The sequence below is a fragment of the Asterias rubens genome, chromosome 9, assembly GCF_902459465.1.
Source record: "Asterias rubens chromosome 9, eAstRub1.3, whole genome shotgun sequence".
Classification (NCBI taxonomy): domain Eukaryota; kingdom Metazoa; phylum Echinodermata; class Asteroidea; order Forcipulatida; family Asteriidae; genus Asterias; species Asterias rubens.
Window position 1 is genome coordinate 3,524,303 of NC_047070.1, and position 26,333 is coordinate 3,550,635.

Below are 26,333 nucleotides of genomic sequence, written 5' to 3' on the forward strand. Positions count from 1 at the left end.
ACTGGACACAATTGGTAATTAGGCCTACTCAAAATAATAGTAGCATACAAACTTACTTGGTAACGAGCAATGGAAAGCTGTTAATACGCTGTTGCTATAGAGCTGTTGAAACGGCTGCTGCCTCTGAAGTGACGTTGTTTTTTAAAATTGTTTAATTGAATTCAGCTGAGGTCTCGAATTCAAGCAACTGAAATCACACAATTTGTGCGACAATGATGTTTTTCTTCAATTATTGTTTTGCAATTTCGACGAACAAGTTCAAATTTTCACAGGTTTGTTATTTTACTGGTCTTTGACAATTACCAAAGATGTTTAATGAAGGCAACATAGCATTTAATAAGTAAACAAGGATCTAAAAAAAAACATCTGCTCCAAGAATGTCAGAAGTCGTTTTACAATTACCACATAAGTATGTGTTTATGGCGTTACGGCATTACAGTTATTAATTTAAATCAAACATCTAAAACTATTAGTATGCACGAAATAAAATGCAATGAATTTGCACGACTTGTAATTCACTTCATATCAAGCCCTCACCTTGTGTTAGTGATTTGTGGCTTTAGTTACCACTTCTTAGGGTGAACAAATTTCAAGGGGAAATTCTTTCACCATTACCTCACACAAATGCAGTTTTGCAGGCGTGTCTCTCGGTATGTCTACAAAGACGTAGCGCGCCCTCACCGGCGGGTCACATTTAAACTCGATAATGCCACCACGTGGTGCAGCCTGTTCAGCCGTCACTGGTTCCCCGCATATGGTGTTGTTGGTTACGATGGGGTCCAGCCCTGCTCTAGCAACGGCACCAGTCAAACGTTCGCCTGTAAAACAATCAACATGGACATACCTTTTTATTGTATTTTTGTTTTACAAATACGTCACTTTGTGAACATGAAAAGTATAAGGTTTTTTCAGTGCATACTACAGACACATCGTATTAGAAAGGTCACTTTGTGAAAACACTACACATGTCCCAAATTCATATAGCTGCTTATTAAGTAGAAAAAGTAGCTAAGCACAACAAAATGTTGCTTAGAATAAGGTTACCAGCCAAACCACCGTGTCGCATGTAAAAATTGCGACTGGCACCCTGCTCATTTCTACTAAGCAGAAAATTATTAAAGATGCTGTGTCAGATTTTTGGCCCCAAACATTAAAACATAGATTTTTTTGAGTGAATGGTATTTCAAAGAGTATCACCCGCTCTGACAAAAAAAGTTTAACTTTTACTTTTAATGATCAGGAACCATGACAAAATGTTAAAACGTTTCTTATAAAACACATAAGAATTGGTCACGTGATATGTTGTCGGGATCCCGACAAAAGCTAATTTTGAGCACTTTATTTCACTGCTACTAATAATTGGCGGACTTTTTCGAGCAATGGCTCAAATGAAAGCTTGTAATTTTCTCGACCCCCATCAAAATACCTTTTGAATTTTAAATCAAAATATTTGGCTCAAATCGGCCAACAATCTGACATAGCATCTTTAAGCAATATTTTCTGCAAGAACAAGAACCTTTTTCAAGATGATTCGATTTCTATTTAGTTGCAAATATTTATGGTCAGTGATCTTCATTAGTATATCATGATGTCCTGGCAAGGAAATTGTGTAAGTCGTTGAGGAAAACATTTTATTTCCATAAAGAGTAAAAAGGAATATGATTTCCTCATGTCTTTGTGCACAAAACTAGGCATGTACACCGCAGTGCAGTGGTGCGCGGTGCGCAGCACAATCATTTGCGATGATAGAAATCTTCCCTTAAAATATTACTTGCTGAGGTTTCTGTAGTTTTTGAAAAATTGGTACGAAAATAATTTTTGTCACGAAAATAATTTTCGTGTCAGGAGACGATTTTTTTTTGAGCATGAACGACGTATTTACCCTAACTTGTATTATTTTACGCGACTCACCTGAAAACCTAGACGGCTACTGAAGCTAAACATTCCATTAAATTATAATTAACATTCATAGGGATTCATGTCATGGACAAAAAGATGATCAACGAAAAATATCAAAACTCTTAACCGAATATTAATAAAAATCTTACTGCAACAGAAGATCCTATTGATGATTGTAATCGTCCTGATGCAATGGTCACCCTCAAGATCAACTCTCCACCAGGGGTCTATCTCACCATCAACCGCTGTTGGCATAAAATATTTAAAAAAAAACACCAACACTCTTGGACTCGGACATTCTCACTATACTATAGATGCAATTTGTATAGCGGAGGGATTTGTACATGGAGCCGTTTCTTTACGCTTGCAAGTTAAAGTGATTATGGTCATTTCTAAAACATCCTTGGAATTTATATCTAGAATAATGTAAAACTGTTGCCTTCAGGGTAATTAGTATTCTTTGTACTAACCCGGAACAAAATCATGTAACAGTCGTTCTAATGTGATTCTAAATCTCTAAATAAGGTTATAGGGTGAAAAGTATTGTTACTTTTCTATCCTGATAAAAAAAAGTAAGTCCAGAACAGTCGTTCGTGATTACTATTTACAAGATGGTTGGTCAATAAACTTCCACTTACTTGTGTGTGTGCAATCTCCGTTTTGTGTTGCTGTCACACCTTTGCCGTCTACAGCCTTGTCGGATGAGTATTGGAACCTGTACGTGGAACTCTGCTCAGTTGGTTTGCCAATTATGGAGAAATCCACTGTACAAAAGAAAATTCCCATAAAGCTTTTGTCACTAAAATATGTGTTTTTATGAGTGAAAAAAACAATTAACTAAGGTTTAACAAAAATAAGTTTCCATGTTATTTACAAGATTGAAAATAAGCCGTGACGTGACGTCAATCGAGGCGCGATGAATCGCATGCAGTGCCAACACAAGATAGTGACGCTTGGCGCACAAGCTAAAAACGTGCCCTCAAAGTTGAAACAATACCTGATTTTTTTCACGTTAGGCATGCTCCTTTAGGTTCGTTACGTCTTGCAGGTACCTTCTTCGACCTCCCCACTAGCTGGGAAAATTGTTGGGATGGCGTCATGTTTTAGAAAAGAACTTTTCTCTTCATGTCAAAATGTGTTGTGTATTCCGGATTCTCGAAGCACGACGGTTCGAAGTGTTTACTGCACAGCGCTGGAAAAGACTTGCAAACTAACCCCATCTTTAGTTGTTTTGCTGCATCCAGCAGCAATACAACTGGTCGACATTGCCGGAAAAATACAAGAAAACAACTTTTTCGAAACGTACAAACTCACGACTAGGACTTGAATGTACTTGCACGTACGTGTGTTCGATGTTCGATCGAGGCAAAGTCTGCCTCGATTGACGTCACAAAAGGGGTAGGCGGAGTCACCCCCCACACAACTTTATTAATTTTTTAAACATAAATCGTTAAAAACAATTACTCAAAAGATTATTTTATTGTTCAGAAATATATACTCTAATCTTTGAAGAAGAAAAAAAAATCAATTTCCAGGTGACTTTCATCAAATGTATATACAGTGAAGTGTCGAATTCTTCCACCTTTGGTCTTATTACCTTTCTCGTGTTTAGTTAACAAAAGCGCTCCCTCCAACAAAAGTTTCACAAATAGTATTGCGAATATCTCTTGTTTCTTGGTACATTTTTATGCCTTGGTATTTAAGACTATTATATAAAAACAGCTAGACTGGCTCAATAGCTTCTTCTGCTCACCTGGACAATCCAAGAAGGTGACCAAATCTCTCTCAGTGGCTCTGAATGGTGGCTGATCAATGTAATAAGGTATGTACGATCTCTCTGGTGTGTACAAATTCAATCCGCCTGGTAGGAGACTTGTACAAATACAGCGGTTGTTGTAGTCAACTGGTAACACCCATCTGAGTTTACCCTCTTGGTTAGAGTCAGGCTCCTGGCCAAGGTAACAATGATTGGCAGCAACCTCTATCCCATAATAAACTGGGGGTCAAAATAAAGTTTAAAAGACTTTATTGTCCAGTTTGAAATAAGAGTTGAAACAAATATGGCCGCCTTTTTTGTCTGCTAACCTGAGAAATACGCTTTTAAGCCTTATACCTTAGCAAATTTTCCTGCTACAGTAAGCAATAAAATTTGCTTACCGTTTAAAGCAGCGCTATGAAATTTGGCCCTGGTCTGTGCTGCCAACTACGTCAGGGGCGTGACGTCACACTGGCAATTATTTTGTTCGGGTACCGCACAAAATAATCAATACCTTTTGAGCCTAGAGGGTCTTTATCTCGATAGTTGTATTATTCAGGTTAAATTTCACGCGCGCCCTTTGTTTCTAATATAACAACACGTTATGCAATCTCACTTTTATAGGTTTTACGAAGAGCAGCATTATTTGACTAAACAAGAAGCTAGTTAGCCAATGACATAGAGTTATACGAGTTAGTCTTGAAGTCAAGACGGTAATTGTTAAGCGCAGTGTGTAGTTACAGCGCGGTGTAGCTACGGGGACGATACACACACCCTCGATCCCAGTATGTGTGTGTGAGTCAGTTAGAGCTGCCTCGCGCTACCTACGACTGGTGCATGTGTAACATCGCACTGTGACTGTTGCATGAAAGGCAGACAAATAGGCAGCGCCTAACGACTTGTCATCAAGTCTAATGACGAGTTTAAACTTATACGGAATCATAATATGGGAGGTCTTTGAATGATAAAAAATGTATTTGAAAAAAATTCAAGCAAGCGTTTGGAGTGGCTCTACGTGAAAACGGTGACGATAGTTCATGTCAATATCAAAGTTGTCAATACTATTCATTTTTATAACACTCCTCTTGCTTGTTCTGTATTCTGGTTGGCTGAAACACGGTCACGTGGGATGAACTAATATAGTTTAGTGACCGCGGCGCGTGCGTGTTTTGCGGGAACTATAGTGCCCGGTTACAGCAACCTTTATTGACTTGAACCGTGATAGTAACTACAAAACTTCCTTTCTTTTCCAGATTTCTGTTCTTATTTCACATTTAATTTTCAGACCGAGTTGTGTTATAAAACACATATTTATTGACTGGCAATGAGGTAATAGTGTATGTCTATTCCCCCTCGGGCCTGTGAGTGACCAGAAGAGGGACCTATTTCCCTCATTGCCAGTCCATATTATGTATAATTTATTTGATTTCAACTGAAGAGATGACTTACCACACAACAGAGTCAGAGCAATAACTGTTATCCATGTAGACTGCATCATAGCCGCATCCAGCGGTGTTGGGTTTAACAATTTTACAGTTGAGACCAATTTTTTGAGAACTTACTCCGCGGTAGTGCAGTTAATAACGATCGTATTTTGCTTAAGTAGTCTAGTCCCGGCCAGTTTGTTGTATACCTTCCGCCCAGGTAGTAGCTAAAAAGCAGGACGGTTCTTTTCAGAGCTGAGAAGTCTCCCGAACCCCCGAACATCTACTCCGCGGTAGCAGAATAAAGCAAGACAGTTCTCTAAAGAACAAACTCTACAGGGCAAGTTTATTATAACATACTTGGTGTTGCCGCAAACTAAATATATATTGATACATCACCATTTAATGCCTAAAATTATATAAATGTACAGTAAACACGCCGAGCAGTACATAATAGTACACAAAAACACGCTCAGGAGTTGTGTTTAAACGTCACATCTGTTGAAGTTGGAGTCCGAAAGTCTGTAATACCACCCGATTGAACGCACTCAAAATTGTCGTGCGTAGATGATATTAATAAACGGAGATAATCCGAAACACGATTAATCCAACCAAGGTTTACAGTTGTCATGACGACAGAGATTGTTTACTGGATATAGAACAGTAATGAATTGTCCCTTTGTCAACCTTGACATTTTCAAGTCCAGAAAGGAACGGCGAAAATTTAAATTGTCATGGACACACTAGGTTTTGTTGATCCTAGATAATGAGTTCGTTCTGGATTGAAAATGGTTGTTGGGCTAGGATGGCTACAAACAAAGACATGTTGGTTGAAAATGTTTTTTTTTAGTTCTGCAATTAAAATACCTGGGCCCAATTTCATAAAGCCTGTAAGCACAACAATTTGCTAAGCATGAAAATTCTTCCGTGATAGAAACATGATTGCCAACCAAATTTCCACAGGATTTTCAGGGTTATAAGCAGTCTCTTCATTCCATGTACTATTTCTGACAACATTTAAAGGCACTGGACACTATTGGTAATATTGTCAAAGACCAGTCTTCTCGCTAACTTGGTGTATCTCAACATACGCATAAAATAACAAACCTGTAAAAATGTGAGCTCAATTGCTCGTCGAAGCCTTGCGAGATAATACTGGAAGCAAAAATACCCTTGTCGCACGAAGTTGTGTGCTTTCAGATGCTTGATTTCGAGACCTTAAATTCTAATTCTGAGGTCTCGAAATCAATTTCGTGGAAAAGTTTTAAATGCTAACAGTTATTTTGAGTAACTACCAATAGTGTCCACTGTATTTAATAATAAAACATTTAATTAAGCATGAATTGGCTTAATAGGGCTTGTTAACCTGCTATGGTTAGTGTCAAAGTGTTTCCTGTGAACGAGGCCGGTGTGGCTGGAGATACCCCCCCCCCCCGGCAAAACGGTAAACTCTGTGCAAACTTATTCCAATAGCGCCCTCTGTTGAATAATCTTTTGCCATCCTCTGAATGTTAAATTTGCCGAAACATTATGACGACAAACACCGATGCTTGTGAATAAACGCCAGAGAGCTTAGGACAATCCCCGTTCATTTTCACCTTTCACCTTGATCCATATGCAGACGACCACAGAAACAGAAAGGTTGCGTTACCAAAAGTACCTGTCTTAAACCTTGCAATATTGTGCCAAATGATATGTAATGTACCCCTTTTATTTGGCTCTCAAACGGATATTATTTTGAAGACCTACAAAATATTCGTCTTGCACACTGGAGTGGACTTAAAGACAGTGTACACTATTGGTAATTGTCAAAGATCAGTCTTCTCACTTGGTGTATCTCCACATATGCATAAAATAACAAACCTGTGAGAATTTGAGCTCGATCGGTCGTCGGAGTTGCAAGATAACTATGAAAGAAAAAACACCATTGTCACACGAAGTTGTGTGCGTTTAGATGGTTGATTTCGAGACCTAAAGTTCTAAACTTGAGGTCTCGAAATTAAATTCGTTGAAAATTACTACTTTCTCCAAAACTAGGTCACTTCAGAGGGAGCTGTTTCTCACAATGTTTTATAACTATCAACCTCTCCCCATTACTCGTTATAAAGTAAGGTTTTATGCTGATGATTATATTGAGTAGTTACCAATAGTGTCCACTGCCTTTAATCATATCTAGCGCCCTCTATAGCGATGGGCCACTGCGCTCATTTTCTAGACTGGGCCCCTGTCTGTATCCGCAATGATAAAGACAGGTCCTTGCTATTCAGATCCAGTGTTTCCATTGGATACATTGATATCATGGAATAAATGCAGTTACTAAAAGCTAACCAGATCGGTGTTTGTTTTTGATGACCAATCAAGGACCAATCAAAACACAGATATAAGCTTAGATTACTTTCGGTCGTCGTCTGCATGGTGTACGTCCACGTACATGTACGTGGGTAATGTTGTATACAGTACAAGCATGGAGGTCGAAATTTGTCTAACTCCATGGTACAAGCATGGTCATCTTGCATGTAATGTTGGTGTAGAAATTCACGAGCCTCGAAGTGTGACGTCAGATGTTCAGGCTACTCATTTGCTATAGGTTGCGTTCGTTTAGCTTCCCTGGGTCGACCCCGGTGTGCTCATCCAAGTGGCGTATATTTTATTTTTTTCCATGTTTGTTATTTTGTATAGAAGTTGTGATACACGAAGTGTGGGCCTTGGACATTACTGTTTGCCGAAAGTGTCCAATGGCTTTAATCACTAAGTTTATTTGAATAAACCATTTTAAATTGTTGAATAAGTTAAAATGGAAAACGAACGATTTTTTTAAAGTAGTTTTTCAGTCATCGGGCGGTGGCAAGGGGATCCATCTACTGCTTATGTCCTCGGTCGAAACGTCAGAACTCTTCTTCAAGTTTCTAAATAATGTATAATTACTATCTGATAAAAATAGCATCGAACAGCCTTCGTTTGGGTTCTATTAGATTACTGCAACTCGCCTGTCGTGCTTTGCTTGATAATCTGGACCTGTTGATTATTGATCCGTTCGCACAAGCGAACATGCGGCCTTATAGTAGAAACAATTAAAGGCGTGCTATATATACCCATCACCGCTACAGCCACGATTGACTGAGAAAAAAATGATTGTGCCATGCCGTAACCGTCCACAAGAAAATGTGGATTTATGAAAGAACGACACCAATCTTGTATTGTTTTAGTGTTTGATAATATTTTTTGACAAATCACTCGTTCGTACGGTACGTGTTCTTTGTAGGCAAATAGCAAGACACTTAACCATTGCTTCGTCCTTCGGATGGGACGTTAAGCAGTTGGTCCCGTGTGTTGTGTAACGCACGTAAAAGAACCCAGTGCACTTATCGAAAAGAGAAGGGATTCGCCCTGGTGTTCCTGGCTGGATGGGCGGCATGTTGCGCCACAGCACCTAGTAAACCATTACATGGTGCTATGTAAAAGGAGTAGATCTCATAATTCAAAAACCTAATCCCACATACCTTGCAGGAAATACTGTATGTTTCAGCGCTCTGAGACGCCCTTTGGGTGTATAAAACGCTATATAAGTATCGTCGACTAAAAGAATGAGAAAGTATCAGTCAAAAAAACCGTTCACTTTTTGAAACGCCTCTTTGTCTGTGACGCGTTATAAGTGTTGATGTTTGAACGTGTTTTGGTGTTCATAAAGTGTTACCAGCCTATATAAACGTGTTTTTCACAACAACTTGTCTTTGATCCAAATTTATAAACGCATTGACGTGTCTTTGTATAAAATAATCAACACCTCAACGCGTTTGATATAAGGATTAACGCCAAATCGCATTCTTAAAGTGTTACCCGAAATGCGTTTAAAAGATGTTAAAACAACCACACTTGTTTTTACAGTGTGGAAAGTTCGAATGTAAAACCTCACTTGCTCGCTGACTGGGGTACGTCTGAAAAACTTTCAGACAAATAAATAAAAAAAACATTTTAAGACCTATATCACTCTGCACAAATAAGTCATTTGAAATAATATGCACACACCTAGAACACCCAATAACTGTCGCTGCAGTTATTTGTTGAAACGTAAGCATTGGTGAAAAATAAAGAGAATTTGTTATACTAAAAGCTCCATTGCTTACTACGATTGCAAAATGAATTCAATGATATATAATAATTCTGTTGTCACCCTTCGTTATTTAATTAGGCTAGTAAATTATTGCAACTCACTTGTCACGCTCCGTTTGATAATTTTTTTGCCGTTAATATTGAGTCCATCATACACGGTCAGTTGTTAGAGCATTGGGGCTTCAATGGTGTGACATTATGCACGCGATACCAAGACAACGGCTGCCCTTAATTTGCCTTCATTGTGAGTACCCCAATAGTGGTTTCTGTCAATAATAGTTAAAGGAACACGTTGCCTTGGATCGGACGAGTTGGTCTATAAAAAGCGTTTTTAACAGTTTGTTATAAAATGCATAATAGTTAGAAAGAGGTTTTAAAAGTAGAATACAATAATCCACACAAATATGCCTCGAAATTGCGTGGTTTTCTTTTTACTTTGCGAACTAACACGATCGGCCATTTATGGGAGTCAAACATTTGACTCCCATAATTATGGCCGACCGTGTTAGTAGCGTTTGTTAGAAGTAAATGGAAAACCGTGTTTGTGTGGATCATTGTATTCGATACTTTTACATATAACACTACACATTTCATATTACACTACACATTTCTACCCATATGCATTTTATTAAAAGACGGTTACAGACGCTTTTCAAAGACCAACTCGACCGATTCAATGCAACGTGTTCCTTTAAGAACCGTTCTGTAAAATCGGTCCATAATACACGTCAATATTTTACTATAACCCACCACCGAGAGAGTGTAGTCATCCACAGGGTAGTGTTATCTATGTTTCATCATGAACCTTTGAAGTTTACCACTGGCTAAAATCCTTTAGTGTATATTTCACGTCTGAACATTGGAAACATTGGAAAACATATCACTTTTACATTCAGTAAGCGCCAATTAAAACAAGTAAGACCCAAAACTGTTTGTTCAAGACCTAAGTCGCTTGGACACTAAACGCACACGGTGCATACAATTTTGCTTACAGCAAAATAGACAACCTAATTCATAGTTAGCGCGTGGTAATATTTTATTATCCCCTCCCCGGTTCGGAAATGCACGAGTTACGTGACCTCTATTTGTAGGTCAGAATTGATGCTTTATTACGATTTTGCCATGGAAAATCAATCAGTGATAACATATTCCACCTACTCGTGATCGGTCCTCGAATAGTTGAAGTAAAGTGGAAAAAATATGGGATCCATTTGGTTTTTCAACCGAGTATAAATCAGCGATTTACGATCTTTCTCTCCCTATATTAGTGTTTGCCCTTTTCACTGACGTAGTGGACTTGGATCTAGTATTTTATGAAGGATTAAAGGCAGTGGATACTGTTGGTAATTACTCCAAATAATTATTAGCATAAAACCTTATTTGTTACGAGTAATTAGGAGAGGTTGATAGTATAGAACATTGTGAGAAACGGCTCCCTCTAAAGTAGTGTAGTTTTCGAGAAAGAAGTAATTTTCCACGAATTTGATTTCGATACCTCCGATTTAGAATTTGAGGTCTCGAGATCAAGCATCTATAACAAAACAGAACTTCATTTGACAAGGATGTTTTTTTTCTTTCATTATTATCTTGCAACTTTGATGACCGATTGAGCTCAAATTTTCAAAGGTTTGTTATTTCATGATATACACCAAGTTGGTATGCACCAAGTATTAAAGAAGACTGGTCTTTGACAATTACCTATAGTGTCTAGGGTCTTTTATGACTCGGGGATAAGTGAGCGTTTATTAATGGCAAATTTCGGAACTTACTCGATCATAACTTGGAAACACAACCACTGTTATAGACGATGCTGATCACAAATAACTTTTTAGTTTCTCCTATTTATTATCATTATTTATTGAAGAACTTAGATGCTAATGTACTCCCAAGGTTTTTTTCGGACACCACCATCTCTATAGGGATTACATTAAAATATAAAAGAAACTGAATAATTTAGTATCACGTATTTATTATAATATCGATGATAAGTAGGGTCGTGCTTTGTAATGATACCAACTAACAAATTATATGTATTTTCCGAAAGCCTCCTTGTTTATATTTTTTGTATTTATCCTCATAATGCAAAATCCAATCCATCACAAAAATGCCTCAAATTTTTAGAAATCAACAGAAATGTCGACACGTTTGAATCCTCAAAACTCACCACAATGTGAGTATTGGGAATCACATTTCAGTGATGTAAATGTTTGTGAGTGCTGGGTCGATTTCAAAAAGAATTAGGACTAGTTCTTACTTTTGATTAGTCGTAGGAGATATTAAAAACATGTGGCTCGCCCTAAGTTAGGACGAGTAAATCGTCCAAACTCGAGATAAGACTATTCTTATAACTCTTTGTGAAATCCACCTCTGTAGCCTGACGTGTAGTTACAGTTTACTGCTCTTTTCTCAAAAAAAAAAAAAAAAAAAAAAATCAGCACAAAAAAAACACCTGTCACTTGTTGTGTATCTGTTTTGATAATTTGGCTATAAAACAGAATTACGTTGACAACGACAAATCCTATGACCCTACCTTAAAGCCATCGGTACAGACAACAAAATAAAAGTTCGCAGATTTACAAATAATTTACAGGGTTTACAGAAGGTAATGGTGAAAGACTTATCTTGAAATATTATTCCATAAAATGCTTAATGAGAAACCATTAACACGACATCAACTTTCGATAGCGAGAATTACGGATGTATTTTAAACACATGTCATGACACGGCGAAATGTGGGGAAACAAAGGTGGGGTTTCCCGTTATTTTCTCCCGACTCCGATGACCGATTGAGCCTTAATTTTCACAGGTTTGTTATTTTATATATAAGTTGTGGTACACGAAGTGTGGGCCTTGGACAACACTGTTTACCGAAAGTGTCCAATGGCTTCAAAGATGAGTGTCACTGACAAATCATTGGACTATACAAAAATGTGCAAACAAATTTCAATACCATGTATACCAAAATGTAGAAATATAAGAATCAACACACCTAAAAACAATTTTATGTTAATTTATCACTGATACTCCCGTCGTATATATAGGCTTCACAAGGCCCTCAATATTAAAGGCAGTGGACACTATTGATCATTACTCAAAATAATTATTTGCATAAAACCCTACTTGGTAACGAGTAATGGGGGGAAGGTTGATATAGTATACTATAAAGCATTGTGATAAACGAGTCCCTCTGCATTGACGTAGTTCTCGAGAAAGAAGTATTTTTTCCACGAATTTGATTTCGAGATCTCAGATTTAGAATTTGAGGTCTCGAAATCAAGCATCTGAAAGCACACAACTTCGTGTGACAACTACTAAGGGAGTCAATGTGTGGTGAAGAGGTTTTCAACTATAGAATAGTGTAAACCCGCGCCGAGGCCTGGACTTGATAATTTTACCGAGACGAATTAGAATGGATAAACTGTCTGAGGTATTTATGAATGTTTTTTTCTTTCATATTTATCTCGCAACTTCGACGACCAGTTTAGCTCAATTTTCAAAGGTTTGTTATTTTATGCATATTTTGAGATACATCAAGTGAGAAGACTAGTCTTTGACAATTACCATTGTGTCCAGTGTCTTTAATACACGTTATACACTTTATGTTATGGTTTAGACTGACGATGCAATTATAGCTTTGAAATTTAGTTTCAAGACGAGAATAATAATAACAACAGGTATTTAGAAACGCTCCCCATAGAAAACTATATCACAGCGCTTACAAAAACTGAAAATGCACAATAACACAACAAAAACTTATCGAAAAAGCTACATACACAATGTTTGAAAAGCATGAGAAAACGAGAAAAGCTTAAACAGGGAAGAGATGTGTTTTCAGAAGTTTTTTGAATTGGTCAGGGATATTGTTCCATTCTGTGGATGCAGTTACAGTGAATGTGCGATCGCCAGATTTGCTACGGGTCCTATAGGAACGGTAAGCAAAAATGAGTCTCGAGAAGAGCGAAGATTAGGGCGAGATGGGTTATGAAAAGTAAACCAATCCTTGATATATAATGGCGTCTGGTCATTGAAATAACCGGAAGGCTTTAAAAACAAACATTCTGTAAACTTTGCAGCCGCTTCAGGTATGCCTTGGGAACAGATGTTAAAAGGCAGTTGCAATAGTCTAAATAATCTGGACAAAATATGACAGCGTACAGCACTATGACAGATATCTTCAGTTATGTACTTCCTGATTTGAGATATGTTTTTAGATGGAACCTAACAGACTTACATAAATGATTAACTTGCTTAACATAGACATATTACGATCAAAGTAAGCACCAAGGTTCCTGGCTGATTTAGAAGGTACAATAACTGTGGAAACGACATTGAGAGTAACGTTTCCAAGATCGTCTGAGAATAAGATCGTCTGAGCATGTAACCTTAGCAGGATGCAGTTCATAAGGAACGTTCGTATTTAAAGGGTTTTGGGTTCTTTTTGTAGGACACGAAACACAATGTCCACAGATTTACATCAAAATCAAACAGTTTGAAGATAATGATGGTAGAAAGCTTCCCTTAAAATATTGCGTGCTGAGGTGCTGTAGTTTTTGAGAAATGGGTAAAACAAGTCTAGAAAAATAATCTCATCTCAGGAGACGACAAGTATTTTAGCATTGTATTTTCGTGACCTTGTTTTACTCGTGACCTCGTGTATGCTCTAAATGTTGTGTTAGTGATTTGTGGCTTTAGTTACCACTTCTTAGGGTGAACAGATTTCAAGGGAAACTTCTTTCACCATTACCTCACAGAGACTGAGTATTGCAGGCGTGTCTATCGGTATGTCTACAAAGACGTAGCGTGCCCTCACCGGCGGGTCACATTTAAACTCAATAATGCCACCACGTGGTGCAGCCTGTTCAGCCGTCACTGGTTCCCCGCATATGGTGTTGTTGGTTACGATTGGGTCCAGCCCTGCTCTAGCAACGGCACCAGCCAAACGCTCGCCTGTAAAAAAAAAAATCAACGTGGACATACTTTGTGACAAATGGGTCCCTCTGAAGTAACGTAGTTTTTGAGAAAGAGGTAATTTATCACTTAAATAATAAAAGACTTCAGCTGCAGCCTTTTGTTATGTATATGAAAGCATAACAAGTAATACAACAAGGGTGTTTTGTCTTTCATTATTATTCTCATACAATTTTGATGACCAATTATTGAGCCAAATTTTCACAGTGTTATTATTCAGGCATGTTTGAACACACACACAGAGAATACTGGTATTTGACAATTTCCAAACGTGTCCAGTGCCTTTGTGTTATAACTTACTGCAACAGTAGATCCTATTGATGACTGTAATCGTCCTGATGCAATGATCACCCTCAAGATCAACTCTCCACCAGGGGTGTATCTCCGAGTCGGCAGCTGTTGGCAGAGAATAAAAACAAACACCAAAACTCAGATAAAATTTATTCCATGCAAACATCACATCTCTTCGAAGTATCGATAAAATAACGCGATGAATGTCAGAAACTTGAAAGGTTATCTGTAGTGGTTTGCCCGGACTGATAATAAAGATGCTGCCGTTGTGATTTATACAGGCATTTATAGGTGTACCAAGTGTGAGCACTGAAAGTCACCAAAGGAAATTCTATAATATCATTGTGTCACAAGAACGATAACAATCTAGCGAAGGGTTAGTGTTGGGTAGCAATTTTTCTATTCGTGACGTTTCGTGTCGTGGCCGGGCGGTTTGAGTACCGGACTCAAGCTCTACTGGGTCCAATTTCATAGCGCTGCTCAGCACACAAATTTGCTTAGCATGAAATTTCTTCCCTGATAAAAACAGGATTACCAACCATATTTCCATTTTTTGCATATTGCTTGTTACTTGTATTTAACTGTTGTTTGTTTATCCTCAAAACCACGTGGAAATTTGGTTGGTAATTTTGTTGTTATCGAGGCCAAAATTTCATGCTAAGCAAATTTGTGTGCTTTAGCAGCGCTATGAAATTGGCCCCTGGTGTTTCAGATCAGTGTGTGTGTGGGTTCAAGTCCTGATGGTGAAATTTGTTGGCGTTATCCTTCGTATGGGACATTAATCTGTAGGTCCCGTGTACTAGGAATGTGCCAAGAACCCACAAATCACTTCTGTAATACTGTGGTCTAACCCCGGTGTTTCTGGTTCACAACAAAGCAAACACCAGTGTTTTACAAGTTTCTAGATTAGGCTTGCAGGCTACAGTGAATAAGGTATAAATTATCATGCATCCTTGGTTTATTACCCAACAATAGATAATGATTATTAGTTTATATAATTTACCAGGGTGATTAGTAGTGTTATTTTCAATCCTGAAAAAAGAACTTCCACTTACTCGTATGTGTGCAATCAAAGTTTGCAGTTGATGTCAAACCTTTGCCATCTACGGCTTAACTAGCTTCAGCACGATACGTTGAACTCTGCTCAGTTGGTTTGCCAATTATGGAAAAATCCACTGTAACAAAAATTGCCATCATATTTTTTGCTTTTAGTATCAATATAAGTGGTGAGTTCTCTCGTAAAAAAAAGTCGGGAAGGCACATTAGGTATTATTAATATTATTACCCTTTCTCGTGTTAGTTAATTAAATCGTTCCCTTATCTCCAACAAAAATTCCGCAAAATGGTATTCCGAAAATCTCTTGTTTCTTGGTACTATTCTGGTAACTTGACTATATTAACAACTAGACTGGCTCAATGGTCTTATTTCCTCACCTGGACAATCCAACAAGAGGACCAAATCTTTCTCAGTGGCTCTGAATGGTGGCTGATCAATGTAATAAGGTATGTACGATCTCTCTGGTGTGTACAAAATCAATCCGCCTGGTAGGAGTTGTGTACAAATACAGCGGTTGTTGTAGTCAACTGGTAACACCCATCTGAGTTTACCCTCTTGGTTAGAGTCAGGCTCCTGGCCAAGGTAACAATCTCTGGCTGCCACCTCAAGCCCATAATATACTGAAGGATAAATAAGTTTTATATTCCCAGTATTTTGCGGGGTAAATACATGCACAAAGGGATGGTACAGGCGTTTACGCGCGCATTGGTGCGTAAACACTTGTACCATCTTTTTGTTGACCCCCAATGACGGACAGACGACGCGCGTGTATGTGTGCTGCGCGTTGGACAAGTAGACAAGCAAGCCGTATCCGAATTGACCTTATGCATTGACGTCATCCAGCGGCCATCTTACTGGAAAAACGTTGACGAAACAATCGGAACGCACATTATTTGTACGCGCGGCGCACAGGATTTGCCAATGAACAACCTCCTTTTGACCTCTAGGTGAGGGCGCCCTACTGAAATGACATCATGTGCATAGACCTTATCGCAAATACCAATGCGCAAGCGCAGACTGTTGAATGAGGTGCATTGTGGGATAGATATGGATCAAATTTGGATACCAGCTAGACCACAATGCACCTAATTCCAAGCTTTACGCGCGCGCCCCGGTATTTGCGAAAAGGTCTATAGACCTTATCGCAAATACCAATGCGCACGCGCAGACTGTTGAATGAGGTGCATTGTGGGATATATATGGATCAAATTTGGATACCAGCAAGACCACAATGCACCTAATTCCTAGCTTTACGCGCGCGCCCCGGTATTTGCGAAAAGGTCTATAGACCTTATCGCAAATACCAATGCGCAAGCGCAGACTGTTGAATGAGGTGCATTGTGGGATATATATGGATCAAATTTGGATACCAGCTAGACCACAATGCACCTAATTCCAAGCTTTACGCGCGCGCCCCGGTATTTGCGAAAAGGTCTATAAGGCTACGGCTCAACGGCTGGATCGCCGCGTCATCATGCATTGAAGTATAGGAAGCCCTTAGCAACACCCCTGGCAACGGTCGTAGCCGCAGCCGTAGCCACCAATTCGGACACGGTCTGAGTCTTAAAGAGGAGTTCGAAGATCAATCTCTTCTTTGTGATCCACTCATTTTTCAACAAAATGAAAATGTGGACACCAAATAATTCTCAAACCTCACGTTAAAAAAAAACATTGTAATACACCACTATGTTGGCGCAATGTCAAAAACAAAAATGATTATTTTGATGACGTCACACTTCAATCATAATGCCCTGAACGATTTGTTTTACGAATAACTCATAGTTCCTACCTGTTTTTGGGATAATATTCAATCAAACCGGTAAATGGTTTGACCTCTTGACGGACACAAACAAAACTACTTAGATTCTACAGACCCATGTTGTTATTGATGTTCGATGACGTTACGTTCCAAATTCAACTTTCCAAAAGAGTCATAATTCAAATAATATGGCCTGTTTAGGCAACCACAACGATAGACTGTTTCTATACGGTTATTGTGCTACTGTGCCGCACTTACTAACTTCTTCCTTTCCCGGGCCGCCATTTTTTTTTCTGACAACTTATTAATATGTTTCCCCGGAAAATGTTAGCATAATTTCTGTCAATTTCATGTACATGCTTTCAAAATTCGCGCACTTCCCCTCATTTACACTTAAAATAATAATATGACAATTAGATACATTACCCGTAAATTTTACAGTTTTTTTTCATGTTCTGTTAATCAACAGGGTTGGTGTGTAAACTACCGCAATATGAGAAATTACATTTGATTTGTCTTCAATATAATACTCACCGCATAAAAGAGCAACCACAGCAATCCATGTATCCTGCGCCTTCTTCTTCAAAATCATTTCAGGCCTCATTTTTCCCGCTCTTGCGGGATTTTTAGATTGAAAAAACTTGTTAAAATATGTAAGTCTATGAATTGAACGTGTACGAGAGAAAGTAAAAGGAAAAATTGTGGCACGTCACAGTGAGTCGCCACACTCCAAACTAGGTCTGACTTGCATGCAATTTGTGCCGTTTCTGGAGTTAAAAGTGGCTGTGCAGTGTGCGAACCATAAAGGCTAGGCCCACTAATTAAATCATCGCTATCTACGCTTGGGTGAACCACGGAGGAATATATTAATTTATTCATCCATGGGTGAGCTGTGTGCAACAAAGCATCTTAAAGGCACTGGACACTATTGGTAATTACTCAAAATAATTATTAGCATAAACCCTTACTCGGTAACGAGTAATGGGGAGCTGTTTATAGCATATAACATTGTGAGAGACGGCTCCCTCTCAAGTAACGTATAGTTTTTGGAAAAAAACAAATAATTTTCCACGAATTTGATTTGGAGACATCAGATTTATAATTATTTTAGGTCTCGAAATCAAGCATCTGAACGCACACAACTTCGTGTGACAAGGGTGTTTTTTCTTTCATTATTTAATATCTCGCAACTTCGACGACCGATTGAGCTCAAATTTCCACAGGTTTGTTATTTTATGCACATGTCGAGATAAATCAAGTGAGAAGACTGGTCTTTGACAATTACCAATAGTGTCCAGTGTCTTTAGTTCACTGGACACTATTGGTAATTGTCAAAAACCAGTCTTCTCACTTGGTGTATCTCAACATGCATAAAATAACAACTGTTAAAAATTTGAACTCATTGGTCGTCGAAGTTGCGAGAGAAGAATGGAAAGAAAAACACCCTTGTCGCACAAGTTAAGTGCTTTCAGATGCTTTGAATTCGCCAAGAGAGGTCTCCAATTCAACTCAAATGTTTTAGTAAGAATTGCTTCTTTCTTGAAAACTATGTCACTTCAGAGGGAGCCGTTACTCACAATGTTTCATACTATCAACAACTCTCCATCGCTCGTTACCAAGTAAGTTTTTATGTCACCAATTATTTTGAGTAATTACCAAAAGTGTCCAGTGCCTTTAATTACAATGTCAATGCATCTGGAAGTACCGTAATGGCCCTAATAGCGAGGCCATTATTAGCGTATAGCTAGCCAAGGCAAGAATGACTTTGGTGTTTAAAGACAAAATTAATGGTCGCAACTCTAATTTTGCTCACGGAGGCGTACCAATGGGAGACTTTGGAACGCTAGGTGGCAGCAGACTTACCAGGTAAATTCCCATTGTTTACGTAGTTCTGAGCTTGCGCACATTACCAAGAACAATGAATTTTACCTGGTAAGTCTGCTACCACCAAGCGTCCCAAAAGTCTCCCATTGCTGCGTCTCTCGAATATTATGAAGTAATAATTTACTACTTTTAGTGTGGAACTGTGGCCATGGCCACTGCATGGATCAAGTGGCCGTGGCTTGATTGATGTTGACTGCATACTAGTTTGTCAAATCCTTGTCGCCGACTGTCCCTGCATGACTTCCAACCCCAGCCACCGATACATAAACATTATAAAACAACAATGTATTTACCCTTTTTGTCACTTCTAACTCTGGAAATTTTAGGATATGAATATTTGAGATTTGAAATAGTTTGGTGTAATCTCGGAAGAATAATTCTTATTTTTGTTTATTCCGTCTCGGCTGCACACTTCCAACCCAGCACCCCCCCCCCCCCCCCCTCGATAAAATTGTATAAAATAATACCATGGGACAAAAAATACTATAAAATAAACAAAAGACAGCACTGGGTTTACCCTTTTGTCACTGCAAACTGTACGGTAGGAATACATCATGTAACATATTTTTATGGTGACATCTCGGAAACTATCTATAATTTAGATGTCATAGGCCTATAGCTTGTATCATCATTGGCAGTTTCCGTGTATATCTGTACCTAAAACCATCAATGTTTATGAAGGAAGTTCACGTTTGACACCTCCGGTGGCCTCCTCAGGAAGCAAAACATCCATATGCAAAGAAAACATTTCAACCATTCATTCAACTTTGAAGTTTAAAGACAGTGGACACTATTGGTAATTGTCAAAGACCAGTGTTCTCACTTGGTGTATCTCAATATATGCATAAAATAGCGAACCTGTGAACATTTTGAGCTCAATCGGTCATCGAACTTGCGAGATAAAAAAACACCCTTGTCACACGAAGTTGTGTGCGTTTAGATGGTTGATTTTGAGACCTCATGTTCTAAATCTGAGGTCTCGAAATCAAACTCGTGGAAAATTACTTCTTTCTCGAAAACTATGGCACTTCAGAGGGAGCCGTTTCTCACAATGTTTAACACCATCCACCTCTCCCCATTACTCGCCACCAAGAAAGGTTTTATGCTAATAATTATTTTGAGTAACAACCAATAGTGTCCACTGCCTTTAAAGGGAAGGTACACGTTTGGTAATTACTCAAAACAAATATTAATTTTAAAACTGACTTGGTAATGAGCATTGGAGAGCTGTTGATAGTATAAAACATTGTGAGAAACGGCTCCCTCTGAAGTAGCATAGATTTTGAGAAAGAGGTAATTTCTCACTAAATTTAATAGTCTTTTATTTCTATCAGAAAGCACACAAATTCGCCCAACAAGGGTGTTTTTTCTTCCATTATTTTCTCGCAATTTCGATGACCAGTTGAGCCCAAATTTTCACAGGCTTGTTATTTTATGGTTATGATTGGATACACCAAGTGAGAACACTGGTCTTTGACATTTACCAAACGTGTACAGTGCCTTTAAAGCCTTGGTTGTCACAGACCATCAGTATTCTCACTTGGTGTATCTCAGCATTATAAAATGCAGAACATAACAAACCTGTTTTTTTTTTTGGGGGGGGGGGGGGGTGGGCTCAACTGGTCGTCGAAGTTGAGAGGGAATAATGGAAGAAGAAAAACATTGTTGCACAAGTTGTGTGCTTCCATATGCCTTGAATTCGAGACCTCGGCTGAGGTCTCGAGTTCAATGAATGGCTGGATATTTATCATATTAATTTAAAAGCAGTGGACACTATTGGTAATTACTCAAAATAATGTTTAGCATAAAAACTTACTTGGTAATTCAAGCAATGGAGAGCTGATTATAGTATTAAACATTGTGAGAAACGGCTCATTGTTTTCGAGAAAGAAGTAATTTTCCACGAATTTGATTTTGAGACCTCAGAATTAGATTTTGAGGTCTCGAAATCAAGCAGTTGAAAGCGGCACAACTTCGTGTAGTGTGCTAAGTGTGTTTTTTATTTCATTCATATCTCGCAACTTCAACGACCAATTGAGCACACATTTTCACAGGTTTGTTATCGTAAGCATAGTGTTAAAGATACACCAAGTGGGAAGACTGGTCTTTAAAAATATTATCAATAGAGTGTCCAGTGTCTTTATGCGACTGTAATAATGTTGCTGAGAAGGGTATGGGTCCCATTTTTATCCACTTTTCGCCCACCCCAGATTGAATTGAATAACTAAAGAGATAAAAACCTCACGGCCCATTGTCTGTAGCCATCCACTGATCTATATTGAGTAGAGATCGCTGTTTCGAACGAAACTGTTCGCTTGTCCCCAAGTCCTGGATGGCCGGGGCCGGGCCGAGCGAAACGAAACTTGGAGTTTTCTCAAGTTCAATAGAGGGCGCTCCTTCCACTACAGGTTCAAAGTAAAGAGGGCGCTTCGCTGATGACGTGTACTGTATTTCCGCATTTTTGTTGTTGATGAAATCCAGGAAATGGAATGAGCTGAAAGTGAAAGTACCGTAGTGTTGAGCTTCCTACCACTTAGTACCAATACCTGTGTTAATTTATGGTAGGAAATCCTTATGGTAACATAAGTTTGATATTTATAATGGTTTTTGAGTGATAATAATTTCTACGGAAAAGACACTCTCTCACTCGCAGGCAAAAAATGTACTTTGGTCTTTGGGGTTTGTAAAAAATGTATGCAATATGCATGGGGGGGGGGGGGGCTAGCCCTGGTAGGACGTCAGTGTCGCGTTGCCTGCAACGGAGGAGTCCAACCTGTGCTGGGGGGGGGGGGGGGGGGCCTACTAAACTAACGCACGGAAACGGTTTTTGTATTGTATGTGGGGTGGGGGGGGGGGCACCATTCTGTACTGTTTACTGAGTTCTGTCAAGGTTAATTCATGCTCGAGAAACGAAAAGTTTGAGAGTGGCCTTACTTTTTTGGTTCACCCAGTTCAATTCAAGCAAAAAATTAACAGCCGAGCAAGTCAGTGATCCCCATGTTATATATAAGAACTAGAGGGCTCACTGGTGATGCTTCTTGCACAAACACGCGCACCATTCTGCACGCACATGGAATATGAAGCACACGCACGAAGTTTGTGTTTATTGAACGCTGACGCGATCCTGTTTTGTCAACTTACAAAATGGCCGCACAAACACACGCTGACCAATGCCTGTTTGTTCAACTTAGAAAATGGCTGCCTGCGCGCATGCTGGGGCGCGTTTATAAGCCAGTGTGCCCTCTGGTTCTTATAATATATATAACTCTATGGTGATCCCCAAGTTTTGCCATTGCCTGTTTTCCGCTAGACTAGAGCCTTGGCATAGATAGGGGAATTTGAACCTGTCATTCAAGCTTTTTTCAGTGAAATTGTGGGAATTTTTTTATATAAAAAATATACAATGTACATTCATATTAGTAGTTGGGAATGCTTGGGATCTGTTTGTTAAATGGTATATGACGGGTGCGAGCAGTAAATGTCGACGTAGCGGCAGTTGTTGATCGACACAATTACATTAGTGATTACGTGTATAAAAAATGACTAATAGAATGTTGTTTTGGATACATGACGTATAGATGGGTTGCAAAACCCGTCATTGACCGCCATTTTGGATGTATTAACACTGGAAAAGTGTACGTGCTGCGCATGATTCTCAGCCAATGGTAGCTCTTCAAAATGCCGGGTATTGCAATCCATATATTCATGTAGCTGTAAATTGTGTTACAGGGGTTTATGTACTGCTAATCTGTTTGTGACAGCTAACCACATCTGGTGTTTTCAGAGAGTGAAACTGCATCCAGTCACAGTAGTAGTAGTAGGCTTAAGTTAATGTACATCTCTGATTAGAGATAATTGCAGTTAATTCAGTGTTCATAATAATTGCGATAACGTAACCCTCCTCCCGATGGCGGCTGCCGGTTTGGATTTTTAGCACTAGGTTGTTTCAATGGTTGACTTAATTGTTATTGTGAAATTTAATGTTTACAGTCATATTTTATATGAAAGTTTGTGTGTTTTCTATTTTGTTTAAAGGCACCTGGAAATGGAATTGTACATGTACATGTTCCTCAACAATAAAATAAATTTTTTAGTAATTGTTTTTAACAATTATTATGTTAAAAAAAATTAAATACAGTTGTGTGGGGGGTGACTCCGCCTACCCTTGTTGTGAAGTCAATTGAGGAAAACTTTGCCTCCATCGAACATCAAACACACGTACGTGCAAGTACATTCAAGTCCTAGTCGTGAGTATGTACGTTTCGAAAAAGTTTTTTTCTTGCATTTTTCCAGCTATGTCGACCAGGTGTATTGCTGCTGGATGCAGCAAAACAACTAAAGATGGTGTCAGTTTGCCAAGTTGTCCGGTCCGACGTCTTTTCCAGCAGCAAACACTTCGAGCCGTCGTGCTTCGAGAATCCGGAATACACTACACATTTTGACATGTAGATAAAAGTTCTTTTCTAAAACATGACGCCTTCCCCAAAAAAATTCCAGCTAGAGGGGAAGTCGAAGAAGGTACCTGAAAGACGTAACAAACCTATAGAAGCATTTTTTTGGCCTAACGTGAAAAAAATCAGGTATTGTTCAACTTGAGGGTATGTGTTTAGCTTGCGCCAAGCGTCACTTTGTTGTGTTGGCACTGCATCCGATTCATCGCGTCTCGATTGACGTCTCGAACAGCACCCTCTCGGGTCGGTTTTTTTTTAATTGTAAATAACATGGAACTAGTTTTTTTAAACCTTAGTTAATTGTTTATTCATATTCCACTCATCAAAACACATTTTAGTACTAAAGCTTTATTTTGACAAAATACCACTTCCAGGTGACTTTAAATAAGAATTGATTTAATGTAGAGGGTTTCTGTAGACTGATTTTCGATCCACTCAAACTGTTTTATTCATTTTTTTACAGAATTGGATGGTGATCCATAATTGATCTGTCACACAAAAGACCGGGTGTGTTCTTTGTCCTACTGACCCCTCCAGTTTAGCCATCTCATTCAGCAGGTATCCGCAGTGGCCAATGTTCATGTTGTATTTGCCAGTCGTCTTCTATCCCTGTACATGAGAACAAATTGCATATTTCATTATGGCTAAATCAGCGTTTTCCTGTACTCCTGTCCATGTTTTTACGGCAGTTTCATGTGCTGTGATATGTTACTTCACACTGCGAGGACTGGTCAACGATTTGCAGGCCATGCTTCCCACAAGAGAGGTGAAAACACAGCAACAATTAATCGGTGCAACAGGCAACGTACACAAACTCGAGAAAATCCGCACCTTTCACGGAAAGAGATCGGTTGAACCAGCGGGTTCTTACACACCATCATGGAGCCAGAATAAACAGTGTGATCGCTGGATTGTTGTGACGACCATCTTTGAGCCTACAGGAATTATGAAGACCCTGGGAGCGACTTCGGGATGGTGTATGGTGGTGGTGGCTGATAAGAAAGGTCCAGTATCAATGGACATACCCAACATTGTGCATCTGACAGTTGCAGAGCAGAAAAATTGTAGGTACCGCATCTGTCAACTTATCCCTTGGAATCACTTCAGCCGCAAGAATATCGGGTACATGTATGCCATCGAGCATGGAGCAAAAGTGATTTACGACACTGACGATGACAATGGACTACTAGCCGACCTCATGCCCGACTTTGAGGTACACTTTGCTCAACACGTTAAATTGGACAGTTATGTGTGGAATCCATATCCAGAATTCGGGCCCAGCACTCATATATGGCCAAGAGGTTTTCCCCTTAACCGCATAACGGATGACACAACCAAAAGTTTAACATTAGTGGGTGCAGCGAAGGGAGAGGACATCGGAGTGGTGCAGTATTTAGCTCAGCATGATCCTGATGTAGATGCCATTTACCGGATGACCTATGACCTTCCCTATGATTTTAACCTAGAACCCAAGAGGTTTGTTCTACCACCCCGTGTCCTGTCGCCTTACAACGCCCAGACTACCCATCACTCTCAAGACGCTTTCTGGGGAATGCTTCTGCCTATCACTGTACATAGCAGGGTATCTGACATCTGGAGGAGCTACTTCACGCAACGTCTTCTCTGGGACATCGGGAAGAGGTTATCTTTCCACTCTCCAGCCGTTGTGCAGAACCGCAACGCCCACAACTACCTAGCCGACTTCGACAGCGAGATGGATCTCTACTACAAGGCCGATAATCTGGTCAAGTTTCTCCTGGGATGGACCCCGAGTGTGACATTAGCTTCTCTTGAGCAAAGATTGTTCGAGATGCAGATCGACCTTTATGAATATGGATTCATAGAGGCCGGTGATGTAGCTTTAACTGAGGCATGGATCCAAGATCTTCAATCTCTCGGCTACGTCTTCCCTAAAGTTCAAACAAAATGAGTCGAACTAGGACCAGGGCTTGATTTCACAAATCAACAAAATCCATCGTAAGACAAATTTTCAGAATTACCATGGTGATTTGTATTGTGACATCACACTTTACTTAGCAACTACGATTGATTTGCAGTTACGACCAATTTTAGTTTTTTGTGAAATCTGCCCCTGCAGGGCCCAATTTCATAGCGCTGCTTAACGGTAAGCAAATTTTTGTGCCTGTAGTAGCAGAAACATTTACTAAGGTGCAAGCGTATTTTACAGGTTAGCAGAAAAAATAAGGCGACCAGATTGCCAGTTCATCACAGATTTGCATTGTGACGTCACTTAATTTCCTGCAGTAACCACCGGAAGGTGAGAACGCCTTCTTGTATTCTTACGGTTAGCAGCGCTATGAAATGAAAATCGTGCAGTGAGCACGAAATAGTCCGCTAAGCAGCTCTATGAAATTTGGTCAAGAGCTTGATGTCACTGTAAGCACTAAGTTAGTAAGAGTAATCTTAAGATGAAGTGGCAGTATCACCGTAGTGATTTAGATGCATGAGGTACGTCACAATTCTAAACCAAAACGAGGCTATAGGTACAGCCACTGCAAGTGGTGGCAGACGTGCGCTTATAACCTCATTTTGGGTAAGAATTATGACGTCGTGCATGAATATTAAGAGATGGGTATTGTGACATCACACTTTGCTTAGCAAATTAGATTGATACACGGTTAGGATTAATCTGAGCTCTTTGTTAAATCGGCCACAGGAAGTTGATTTAAAGGGTATAATTTTATGTACTTTTTCCTATCAAAAAACACAATGT

At 39.2% G+C, this 26,333-nt stretch overlaps 4 protein-coding genes across 5 annotated transcripts; 1 reads left to right on the forward strand and 3 right to left on the reverse strand.

The window, feature by feature from the left end:
• Nucleotides 1-573: 573 nt before the first annotated feature.
• On the reverse strand, nt 574-5,153 carry LOC117294676 (fucolectin-like). Its single transcript, XM_033777184.1, has 5 exons — nt 5,105-5,153; nt 3,653-3,895; nt 2,538-2,663; nt 2,049-2,144; nt 574-818 (listed from the first exon to the last, which is right to left on the reverse strand). Exons 1-5 carry the CDS (start codon nt 5,151-5,153, stop codon nt 574-576), a joined length of 759 nt encoding a protein of 252 aa, XP_033633075.1.
• Nucleotides 5,154-13,690: 8,537 nt separating this feature from the next.
• LOC117294677 (fucolectin-like) lies at nt 13,691-15,395 on the reverse strand. Its single transcript, XM_033777185.1, has 3 exons — nt 15,344-15,395; nt 14,458-14,553; nt 13,691-14,136 (listed from the first exon to the last, which is right to left on the reverse strand). Exons 1-3 carry the CDS (start codon nt 15,393-15,395, stop codon nt 13,892-13,894), a joined length of 393 nt encoding a protein of 130 aa, XP_033633076.1. The 3' UTR covers nt 13,691-13,891.
• A 114-nt stretch (nt 15,396-15,509) lies between these two features.
• On the reverse strand, nt 15,510-18,019 carry LOC117295137. Its single transcript, XM_033777701.1, has 3 exons — nt 17,799-18,019; nt 15,883-16,125; nt 15,510-15,623 (listed from the first exon to the last, which is right to left on the reverse strand). The coding sequence occupies exons 1-3, from the start codon at nt 17,866-17,868 to the stop codon at nt 15,559-15,561; spliced, it is 378 nt and encodes a 125-aa protein (XP_033633592.1). The 5' UTR covers nt 17,869-18,019; the 3' UTR covers nt 15,510-15,558.
• Nucleotides 18,020-21,623: 3,604 nt separating this feature from the next.
• On the forward strand, nt 21,624-25,614 carry LOC117294347 (probable glycosyltransferase STELLO2). Of its 2 annotated transcripts, none has more exons than XM_033776714.1 (2): nt 21,624-21,725; nt 24,063-25,614. In XM_033776714.1, the coding sequence occupies exon 2, from the start codon at nt 24,240-24,242 to the stop codon at nt 25,527-25,529; it is 1,290 nt and encodes a 429-aa protein (XP_033632605.1). In that variant the 5' UTR covers nt 21,624-21,725; nt 24,063-24,239; the 3' UTR covers nt 25,530-25,614. The 2 variants fall into 2 exon arrangements, with proteins under 2 accessions (XP_033632605.1, XP_033632604.1); XM_033776713.1 differs by having other exon boundaries at nt 21,624-21,709.
• The last annotated feature ends 719 nt before the right edge of the window (nt 25,615-26,333 follow it).

What these genes read in the sequence shown, in the direction of transcription:
- LOC117294347 (XM_033776714.1), top strand. Translation starts at nt 24,240, where the DNA reads ATGGCTAAATCAGCGTTTTCCTGTACTCCTGTCCATGTTTTTACGGCA.
- LOC117294677 (XM_033777185.1), bottom strand. Translation starts at nt 15,395, where the DNA reads ATGATAATTTATACCTTATTCACTGTAGCCTGCAAGCCTAATCTAGAA. An exon ending in CAAGCCTAATCTAGAAACTT is followed by an intron (nt 14,554 to 15,343) that starts GTAAAACACTGG and finishes CTCTGCCAACAG; the next exon opens with CTGCCGACTCGGAGATACAC. An exon ending in CAATAGGATCTACTGTTGCA is followed by an intron (nt 14,137 to 14,457) that starts GTAAGTTATAAC and finishes TTTTTTTTACAG; the next exon opens with GCGAGCGTTTGGCTGGTGCC.
- LOC117294676 (XM_033777184.1), bottom strand. Translation starts at nt 5,153, where the DNA reads ATGATGCAGTCTACATGGATAACAGTTATTGCTCTGACTCTGTTGTGT. An exon ending in TGCTCTGACTCTGTTGTGTG is followed by an intron (nt 3,896 to 5,104) that starts GTAAGTCATCTC and finishes TTTGACCCCCAG; the next exon opens with TTTATTATGGGATAGAGGTT. An exon ending in CGGAGATTGCACACACACAA is followed by an intron (nt 2,145 to 2,537) that starts GTAAGTGGAAGT and finishes TTATGCCAACAG; the next exon opens with CGGTTGATGGTGAGATAGAC.
- LOC117295137 (XM_033777701.1), bottom strand. Translation starts at nt 17,868, where the DNA reads ATGAGGCCTGAAATGATTTTGAAGAAGAAGGCGCAGGATACATGGATT. An exon ending in TGTGGTTGCTCTTTTATGCG is followed by an intron (nt 16,126 to 17,798) that starts GTGAGTATTATA and finishes TTTATCCTTCAG; the next exon opens with TATATTATGGGCTTGAGGTG. An exon ending in CCTCTTGTTGGATTGTCCAG is followed by an intron (nt 15,624 to 15,882) that starts GTGAGGAAATAA and finishes TTTTTGTTACAG; the next exon opens with TGGATTTTTCCATAATTGGC.